Below are 11,215 nucleotides of genomic sequence, written 5' to 3'. Positions count from 1 at the left end.
ATGAGCGGAAATAATATTGTACAATTATATACTAGCACGCTGCCTATATCGTGATTTGTCAGGAGCAATTAATATCATCTACACATGAATACACTAAAGGAAAATAAAATACTAGTTGGAATTGCACTTCGTCTCCATAAGTCCTATTAAAGTTGGCGGTGCTATCCATCATAATAAGTTGACATTATGATTCTTAAGACAAAATTATAGACAATTTGGTGTTCAAATGAAGGGTTTTAAGCGAGTTTTTTTTTGTTAAAGCAGACAGTTACAGATAATGAGCCCAATCGGCTTGTCTGCGGTATGCGAATTTCGAATTGTACGTATTGGGTTAGTGTTTTTTTCCAATAAAACGGACAAACGCACAGGAGCAAAAAAGGAATAACGGATGGAATAAATGTATTTCCATTTCGGAGTCAAGTTATAGTTATGGTAACCTAATGGCACTCTGGTCATTTTACAAAAGTATCCAGTTAGCAGATGCTATCAACAAAATTAACCAAGAATAATCATTATAATTTAAAAGACTAAGAACAGTTCCTTCCAATCATGATCCATAAACGAGTAAAATAATTGTATCATTATTGGCTTTAAAACCAGTTTCAAAGTTGGTGTTTTTTTGTAAACCATATATTTAACAGTTTGAGTCTTAGCTGAAATAAAAACAGCAACAACATTACCGATTAGACCTAAACTTTGTTTCTACAAAACACTTGGTATTATTTTACGGCATATGTTTTTCAATACGGCTATTTTCTTCGCGAAGTTATCACAAAGTGAACAAAACATCATGTATTGGTATTTTTCTGCCGTTTTGCAAGCGGGAAGATATTTGGTAAGCAATGAAACCAACCCTAGAACAAGTTGTTATCGAGCTCGCATTCCGATGCCAATATCTGGTGCGCTATTCTTGGACTCCTAAAACTCGTGCAGGTTTCAGTGGAGTAGATGTACCTGTTCTTTTACCGGTGAATCATAAAGGTAAATATGTATTTCATTTACATGCTTTGTTTATTGTTGAAGCTTTTGTGTTTCGATCAATACGACATGTAATTAATTAATAATTTAATGTAATTAAAATATAATAAAAAATGTACAGTGAACAACTTTATTATTGTATTCAAATAATTTTCGCATATTTTTCTTAAACAAAATTAAATATATTGACTCCTAAATATAATTTTCTTAAGCAATATTCGTCTGACAATATTGGAAAATAACGAATACGTATTTACAAATCTGCTAACATCATTTTATTGATGGGGAGAAACACGAGTTTGCATCTTTATGAAACGACAACGCATCACTCTACAGTATACAGAAAAGAAAGAAAAAATTTGAGTTTGGAGTCGTTTAATTACATTTAGTATACATTCTAGCTTTAAAAAACTTACTGTACTACGATATATGCCAATTAAGTTTTTTTGTTGTTGTATATGTACAACTCCCAAGTCAACATTCTTCGTGTGCACCGATTTCACGCAAATTTCAGACTCTACGTATGCATTGCGTTATTTCATTCAAAATAAAAATCAATTATTTTATTTAATTTTTATTAACTTTGCATTAGGAAAATCGTACCCCAAATAAAAGAAATAAAGGGTCTGAACAGAAGGGTAAAAATCTGTAATGATTTTAAGTCAAGATTATATCACAAACTATTCTTTTTATTGTACTTGATAAGAATTAAAGCATATAGAAATAACTTGTGAAATGTATGAATGTACACCATGGCAATTTAATAAATATAAATTATGATTTTAGACAATGATTCGGTAATCAATATTTTATTTGTAGAATACAATATTTAACATACTTTTATAGATTTGCTGTTATTAATCTGATATAAAACGTTTCGAATAATCTTTTATACATTGCTTTATGTGATCAGTGAAAGATTGGATAAAAACATATGAACGGTTATCGATTAAAAAGTATCCAGTTCGATCAAAACAATATTTGTGATTCATTAATTTTATCATAACACATTGTAAAATAACATCGGTTGGTTTACATGTTTATATAAAGGCACAAGCTGTTGCAACCATATTGTTATAATTCGAAGAATGAATCGTTTAAAAAAGTTTTTGAAATATTAAAAAAAAATCTACAGTTGAGCGAAAGAATAAGCTAGCCTCATCACTATATAACTGTAACAATCCTTTGACATTTCTACATGCAAAAAAGCAGAAGTTAGTTTTTTACTCTATGTACATATGTTCCGTTGTATAAATTATACAAAACCCCACCTTTTTAAGCATACAAAATACATCAATTAAAAGAAATCACTATACAAAGCGTATTATTCCATAAAAGATATAACTTGTTTTGCTGACATAATGGAATGATTTGAATCCTGTATGGCGGTTAAAAGTATTTTGGATGCGTATATTCCCAGAATCAATTGCATATTCACGTATTTAGCATTTAAAATGAGGACGAAGATTAAAATCCAAATGGAAACAGTATTAAATAAAAATGTTCATTTCATTTCGATATTTGACCTTGTTTAAACGGTAAAAGGCTATACAATTCGTACAAATGAAAGTGATCAATTCACTAACATATATTGTTTTGTTAAGATGAGATTACACATTGACCATCATTAATATACCTGTTAAATTTCGGTTAGTTCATTTGTTTTTAAAATTCTGGAATTACAACTACCCATCTGTCCTACAAATTCATTCTTCCTGAATGTTTGTGTCACAAAAGCCAGGTCTTTTCTTACAAATGCACACTTAGATAGAGATAGAAGAAATAATATCTATTACAGTACCTTAAAACTTGTATTTAATTATAACCTTGGTAAAGAAAGATCGTGTTGATGGCACAGGTATATCTATTATATATACGGCTGTAGTATAGTGCATGCATTGCGCATCAGTGGATTAATTATATCGCTTCAACGATCTATTCTATCAACGAGTATGTGCATATCTACATGGGATTGAAATATAACTAATGCTATTGTAGACAATATATTTTACATTAATTGCTTTTCCGTATTGTAGAAAACGAATTTTATTGTTTTAATGGAATACACGATTATTCTGTAAAACAACTTACAGTTCTACAGATTATATATTTATTAGTGCAAATATGACAAGTAAATCCTGCATTTGAACATAATTAATGTTATTATAAAATAAAAATGAATCGCCGGCAGAATTCTTCATTTTTTAAGCAAATCTGCAAAACAATTTGATTGACAATAGACAAATTTTCTTGCAAAAATGTCAATACTTAGTCTTACCACTGTTGTATATCATAGCTATATTTATAATTATATTCATGACCTTGCATGCAGCATTTACTGAAATAACATGCCATGTATGGTTTACTTGGTGTTATCTGCTTTGTGTATATATGTGTATATGAATCTCAAATATGAACAACCTAATATGTATTTAAGAGAAATTAATTCTTTATCTTTGTCATTAAAACTACATGTTTCGTAACATTTAAAATCTGTGCCCCATAACCAATGGGATAATTTAGCTTTTTTTTCTACACGTACCTTATAGTACCTATCTGAACTACACATTTACTCCTTACGACCCATCACGAATGTATGTACGAATGAATTTATGCATGTAATTGTATTACACAAAAATAAAGATAACGACATTCGAAAAAGTTCCACTTATATTTATAAGATACATTATCAAATCGTTCCAGTGTGAATGTAATAAATTATAATATATGTGTTTGTATACATATACCGCTTTTTAATGGTAGCGCGATCTCGATGCGGCCACATTAGTATTCAGAACATTCGGTTCTTAACACAACTGGTTACACGTTTAATTATCTAGAGCCGATGGTATTCTCGAGAGAATCTTTGCATAATTAAAGACATGAGAGGAAACAACGTTGTTAAAATCCAAGCGATCTTAAAGCAATATACAACTCCGATCGATTTTGGCATAAATAATTCGTTTCAAGCATTCAGGGACATCAGTATTTAGTTCGTTTTTAGAAATGTTTGTTACATACCGATATCAAAACCTAATGTTTAAAAAGCACACATACAAATTCCGTTTATCAATTCAAGCTATTGAATGTATATATTGCATTTAAATGAGATAAAAACCAACATCGTCTTAATAATATCATTTCTATTAACGTTAAATGAATGTAGAAAAAACAGAACACATTTTAATGTTTGAGAAATAGTACATCGATTGTGTTATAGAGCAACGTATGTTTGTGCTTATTTTTTATTTTAATCGCGGCCTTCATCGTACCTCAGACAGTAACACTACTGATGATCTGATTTACATCCAATCACTGAATAGTTAAATAGTATTTACATTGAAATATATCTTCTTAATGTTAAAGTGTATTGCGATGATGGTTATTTAAACCCCCATTAAAATGAATAAAGCTAGGGAAAGTGAAAGCGTTTGAGCTCCATTAAACGAACTAAACGCGTAATGCTTTGTATTGACCTAAATAAGATGGTATTCGTAGACTTCGTTTTTTGTGTGTATTTGCTGAATGTATGATTGTGCAAGTGCTTTTGCATTGTGTCAGACCGTTTAACGATTGGTCACTTGCCGTAAATAAAGGCGTGCATGATATTATAAGGTTTCTCTCCTGCTGATGAAGGTTAAGTTTCTATTTTCAGTGTTCTTCGTAACTAATATATTTTAATTAATAACACGTAATTTATAAATTTTAATTTCAGAGCATACTATGGCCGAATTGTTTTCTGGGAACTACGATTATTTTGGCAACGCCACCGCTCCATACAACGAGACCTACAATGTCACTTATATCTTGAATGAGAATGAACTTGACAATTTGCGCCAGCTCCATGCCATGGATCGTGAACGGGAAAAAATGATGTATGTTTACAATTCGATGGCGGGATGTATCTTTTTCTTCAATTGCGTAGTACTATTGTTGATTTTATCAAATAGAAACGAACGAAAACATTTTCGAAATTGGCTGATACTTCACATGGCGGTTATTCATATGCTACACTCATCGATAGCCTTACCATTCTTGGCACAAACATTCAAGGCCCCTTCCGCCGGACTAGTAAACGACATTGGGCTGTGTAAATTTCTCTTCTTCTTGTCCGACATTTTAAACTACATACTACACGTTTCCATCGGTATTCTCGGTGTGTATCAGTGCATTACAACTATATCACTGAGGTTATTAAAAAGTGTTTCAAGCGTGTTTTTGGTGTCGATAATGATGATTCTGCCTTGGTTTGTCGTAGTCATGCTTTCGGCAGTGTTGCGATTGACCATGTCGGAAGAACAATGGGGAGGATGTTACATCATTTCAGACACGACCGCGACAACACTGTGGTTCATAATGGCCACAGTTCTACCCTTTATATTGATTACATGCTGTTTTGTGACACTTATTGTGTGTACTGCTGTAAAAGCAACAACAGATTGTTCACCATCACGATCAGCGCGGCATCTTCACATGACGTATTTTGTGGGGTTCTGTTTGTGTGTATGCATAATGATGAAAATACCGTATCACGTCGTAGTGTTCGATCCGGTGAGAATGCTGTGTTATCAATCACTGAATCAGCTTGCCTGCTATCGAATTGAATACGCATTGGATATTGCAAATTTGTCAGGCATGCTAATGATTCCTATTGTGTACATTGTTCCAAATGTCATACACGGATGCAGACTGTTGAAAAACAGGTTTCTGTGTAAAACCGGAGACTGTAGTACAAACGTCAAGAAACCCCAATCGATTGAAATGGCATGTATGTCATCTAGCGAACGGTGAATTTGATGAAGACTGACGGCACACTTTTAATTTAACTTTCATTTGAAACATGTTTTAATTATTGTGTAAAGTGAAAGTAAACAACTAGTTTTAGTAAATATTTTGTTCGTTGCAGTATTATTTTTCATAAAGAATATCATACGCTTTTGTGATTGTTGCTTATGTTATTTAAAATAATTGTGCATGAATATGATATCAGACGCGGTTGTTGAGCGCATATGTGTAAGTGTAAGGTTCGGCAAGCCCTCAAACCGGTTTAAACTCCCCATGGTTTGCATCGACCGATTTACGGCGGCGATCCCAGCTGTGTTATTTATGTATATGGTTAATACTATGCTTTATTTTATGCTTTCCGGTGGTTTAAAGAGAAATATCAGTGAAATTAAACTGGTATTTCACTGTTTTAAACAGGGTTTTAAACAGTGAAAAATAACAGTGAAAAAAAACGATATTTTTTCACTGTTTTACTGTGAAATGACGTCATTTTTCCTCCGAAATGATGCATAAATCCAGCGAAATTATCCAGTTTAACTATTTAAAAATGTAAATTAACGGTCAAAAAAGCATAAAGTAAAAAGAAAATTTGTTGGATTCGATGGAATATCGATTTTAATTCACTCGTGATCATAAAAAATACATATTTTCACTCGTGAAAATATTATTTTATATGATCACTCGTGAAATAAAATCGATATTCCATCGAATCCGACAAATATCCTCTATATACCTCTAGTAGAAAAGAACAATAATGTATCCCCTTCTAGAGGTCTGAAATGTCATATAGTTTAGACGTTTATTGTTCTTCTTTGTAAATATTGTATTGGTATAATATTACTATAGTGTACATATTGTAGCGTCCACAGTGATATCACTGATTATGTTTATATTTAATTTTTCGCTATCCATAGCAATGTATATACATGACAAGATCATCAGTAGTTTTATTCCCAGTGATTTTGCTATAGATTCAATTTATTTTCCTTCTGAACATAAATTAAATGAGATATAAATCTATTGGCGTCTAGTCTCCGGCCGTAAGCTCATTGTAATTCGTTAAATTCGTTTTAAATTGGTGAGGAAATAAGATAAAATTACTAGCTAATAACACGGGTGAAAGAAAGAAAACAAGAACGCATAGTTTTGCGATACTTCCGTAAATTGACGTTAAGATTATGTTCTGTATTTCTTTACAAATAGTGTTTAGTTGAATACTTGTACTTATACTAAAGAGATCACCTTTTACATTCATGGCTAATGAACTCTTCAGAAAGTCATTAGTGTTGTTTTTTTTATCGCCAAGGTTGGTGCGGAAACCCGATCTTTGATAGCGTACATGTATAATTTTAGATGGTTTTTACTAGGGCCGCAACGGGTACCCGAAATATCCGATGATATCGGATCCAACTTCAGATTCGCGGGTACGGATCCACCCCTGGAAATTTCTGTTCCGGATATTTATTTTCATAGTTGTATGTAACCTAGCGCTGTTTTCACAAGTATTGATTTTAATACAGACTTGTTCTGTTTAAAACATAAATCATACGTGTAATAGTCGATATTTTTTGAAGAGTGACATTCAAATAGCAGATCATTCGAGATCCTTCGGCTTTTATTGTATAAGAGTGTCATTGGACATTCTGTAATGAGCCCCGAAAGCAAAACTAATTCGAAATCATGGAGGATTTACACATTACAAACGCAATTCCTAATGGCAATAAGAAAGTTTTCAATCCTTATTGTCTTTCAATACAACAATAGTGGATCCAGTGTGGCTTGAAGGTTATTCAGGTAAATTTTGCATAATTTCGCGACCTGTCAAAATGTGTTCCTGCATCATGTAATGTCTTGAAAGCATCTTTCGTCATATACTAAGTTTAAATGCTATCTTGTGATGCAAGGAACCTCAGTGCCCAGTGAGAGAATCTTCTCCACAGCAGGAGACCTCGTCAGTGCTCATAGGGCTTGCCTGGACCTAGTTGCAATAATTCAACTCTAAGCCTTATAGCCCAATAGGCTGCTTCGAGTTGCAATGCGCTCTCTCTTGTTCATGGGTGCAAAATATTATCAACAATGCAAGGGTTAAGGAACACTGAAACTGCAAGAACTTTTTGCAGTTTACCTATCTAAACCACAAACTTATCTAAATGGTACCATTAAAGCAAGAAATAATTGATTTTATTGACTTAGGTTTTGTTTTGTACGCTGTATCCGCCATATTGGAAAATTGACCCAATATTGGTTAGGTCGCAGTACACCAATATTTTGCACGTCGGGTTATGTGCTCCAGCCTATAAAGTCGATAACGATGTGGTATTCGATACAGAATATACTGTTTCAAATTTAAACATAAACATGTCAGCGGGAAAAGTGTGTTGAAACATCGTCGTTTTTTTATATGGTGCATGCAAAGGATAACATCCGTAGGTTGCCATTCAGGTAAATTTAACATGTTTTTGAAGTTTATTCATTATATTCCTCAATTTGTCACGAACACCGTCCGTTTAGTGAAGCGCACGGATTCGCTGCGCTGAACTGCACCCATGTTTATGAAGGGGTTCATATGGACTGCCAGAGCCGCCAAAGCAAAAATTATCAAAGGCTCTGGGAGTCCGTTTATATTGACTAGCCTGGACCCGGACAATGTTGATATGTTAATTTTTGTGAAAACAAACATCAAACTGTATGAACAATGAACAGTGTATGTTAACAAGCAAACTATTAAGTGAATAAACATTAAGGTTTCGTTTTGTTTTGACATTGCTACAATTTTAAACGAGCACTTTGTTATGTTTTTTGTTAATAAATGTATAATGCTTTGTAGTCGAATTATACTTCTAAAACATTCATTTCTTTAATTTAGACATACAATTCTCATTTTCTCTTATCTGAGGAATCCAGATCCGAAAAACTGTAAGAAACCATATTTGGATTCGGATTCGGATTCGAACAATTTTTTTGGATTCAGTGCAGCCTTAGTTTTTACACATCATAAACTTAACATCCCTAAGACACCACAACATAAGGGTATAGTTTAAGCGTTGGATATTTATCTGAGGCTTCTGAGTATGTAAGAGTTCTGCAATGATTGCTGCTTAATTTGTACATAGTTGCCAAATGTTAACATTCTTAGAAACATTGACGGCTGCTATATCCTGCCGTCCCTTTTGTAGTTGATTCGCGTCCAACAACAGATATGAAGCAATTTTACGCTAGGCTATACATGCGTGAAGACAATACAAAAACAGATATTATTTCAGTCTGGCTGGTATATAACCTCATTGTTGGTATAACATTTGACATGCTAAACCAAGAAATAAATGATAGCAGAAATATAATAAAGCATTAACGATGCAGCAATTAACTTCAGCGCTATTTTCCCTCTAATGCATGCAATGTTTTGACCAGCAATCAATTTTACATATTTTATCAACCAATCGCGCATAAACATGACATACAAAGGAAAATGTAAGTGTAGGTTCATTGTATTTGTGATCATATTTTAGTAATAGTTTTACGATTAACTTATGTTGAAATCAACAAATATCCTCTAGATGTGATCCATCTGTATTTAAGGTTTGGTCTGAAACAATTTCAAGATGACCTCAAATTATTGTGAACTAAATGATAAACCTGTTAATGTAATTTCATTCTATTTCAGTATATACGTAGCTTCCTCCAAGTTTTATGAAAAGCCTAGTTTTTCTCAAAACGTTTGACTTTGGCTGTTATAATAACCTAGACCATTTGATGCGAAATCTCGTCAAAACTTCTGTGAATGCAATGAACATTTGATCTATGTTTTATATAATAATGGTCAGGGAAAATCGTTAAATATTTATGTCTGATAATTTTAATTTTACATTGACCTGTTTGATTGACCGAATGCTCTGGCTCGTATTCTGGTACTCTGCCTCCCAATGCCAATGCGTATCATACGCTTTTAAGCGATTGTTTTTTATGTTATTGAAAATGATGCATACAAATGATATCAGACGCGGTTGTTGAGCGCATTTGTGTAAGTGTTAGATTCGGCTAGCCCTCAAACCGGTTTAAACCCCATCCCCATGATTTGCATCGACCAATCCACGGCGGCGATCCCAGTTGAGTTAATTATGTATATAGATAATACGATGCTATACGACTAGTAGATAAGAACAATAATTTATCTCTTCTAGAGTGTCTGAAGTTTATATTGTTTGCTATAGTTACACTTTGAGTGTGCTTCTTTGTAAAGATTGTATTGATATAATATTAGTAAATTGTACATGCTGCGTCCACAGTGATACCATTGATTATGTTTACATAACATTTTTCAAAATTCATGGTAATGCATATACATGGCAGGCAAAACAGTTGTTTTATATCCAGCGAATTTGCTTTAGATTTAATGTTTACCATTTTTGATCAATAATGAGATATATATTGGCGTCTAGACTTCGGCCGTAAGCACATCGTCTTTCTATTCGTTTTCGATTTGTAATGAAAATAAGATAAAATTACTAGCTGATACACACGGGTGCTGGAAAAGAAAACAAGAACGCATAGTATTGCAATACATCCGTACTTTGACGTTAAGATATTGTACCGTATTTCTTTGCATATAATGTATAGTAGTTGGCCTAAATTTTTCTGAAATCTGACATCTGATGGCAGTTTTTAGGCATGGCTTCCTTTTATGTTATAATGATTGCAAATAACTTTTTTTTTTAATCTGGAGGGGATGTCACCCTCTGTGATGCTTGACGACCCTGTAATTAGGTCAAAAGGTCAATGAGTGCACTTTGCTTTAAAATTGAGGTTACATTGCCAAACTTGTGAAATATCAGATACTATTACTGATTTTACTCATGAACTGACTTATATTTGATACTTGAAGGGTTTTCTCATTTTTTAACTGATTTTGGCTTTTCATAAGTAGGTCAAAGGCCATCAAGTGCACTTTTGTAGCCCGTATAGGACGTAAAATGCAGTGTTTGTTGAAACCAACCAAAGATCCATGTATTTTAAATTTGAAAGTAACTTTTCAATGAGAGATAGATACTTTGATGATGAAAAGAGTATTTCTTTGTTGTATCTTAAGTGAATGTTCCTAACTTTGTAAATTACGTTACCTAAATTAAAAGAAAACAATGTTCATTTTAAGACTTTAAATACTTATTGCGTTTTATAATATGACAACTGTTTTTGATAAGAACCAACATTATGTCTGCATTATCCTATCAATACTATTACGCGACTTTAAACAATGAAAGTATTGTTACAAGTAAACATGTGTGATCTACGTTACAGTCTAAAAACATGTATTGTTTTATATGCATATTATGCTAAACACTATTTTAAATAAAAGATTTCAGCTCAAATAGTATACTGTTATGAAGTTCTTAATACTGTACATTCTATAATGTCATATTCATGCAAGATAAGTTATTTTTACTTCACAAAATTA

The 11,215-nt window shown here is 32.7% G+C and overlaps 1 protein-coding gene across 1 annotated transcript; it reads left to right on the top strand.

Annotated features, from left to right (window-relative positions):
• The first annotated feature begins 898 nt into the window (after positions 1 to 898).
• LOC127839638 (uncharacterized) lies at positions 899 to 7,043 on the top strand. Its single transcript, XM_052368026.1, has 2 exons — positions 899 to 981; positions 4,694 to 7,043. The coding sequence occupies exon 2, from the start codon at positions 4,702 to 4,704 to the stop codon at positions 5,767 to 5,769; it is 1,068 nt and encodes a 355-aa protein (XP_052223986.1). The 5' UTR covers positions 899 to 981; positions 4,694 to 4,701; the 3' UTR covers positions 5,770 to 7,043.
• The last annotated feature ends 4,172 nt before the right edge of the window (positions 7,044 to 11,215 follow it).

The sequence above is a fragment of the Dreissena polymorpha genome, chromosome 1 (genome assembly GCF_020536995.1).
Source record: "Dreissena polymorpha isolate Duluth1 chromosome 1, UMN_Dpol_1.0, whole genome shotgun sequence".
Taxonomy (NCBI): domain Eukaryota; kingdom Metazoa; phylum Mollusca; class Bivalvia; order Myida; family Dreissenidae; genus Dreissena; species Dreissena polymorpha.
This window is presented reverse-complemented; position numbering and strand designations above follow the sequence as displayed.

Bases quoted from the DNA above. Each gene is read 5' to 3' on its own strand.
- LOC127839638 (XM_052368026.1), top strand. From the start codon at position 4,702: ATGGCCGAATTGTTTTCTGGGAACTACGATTATTTTGGCAACGCCACC.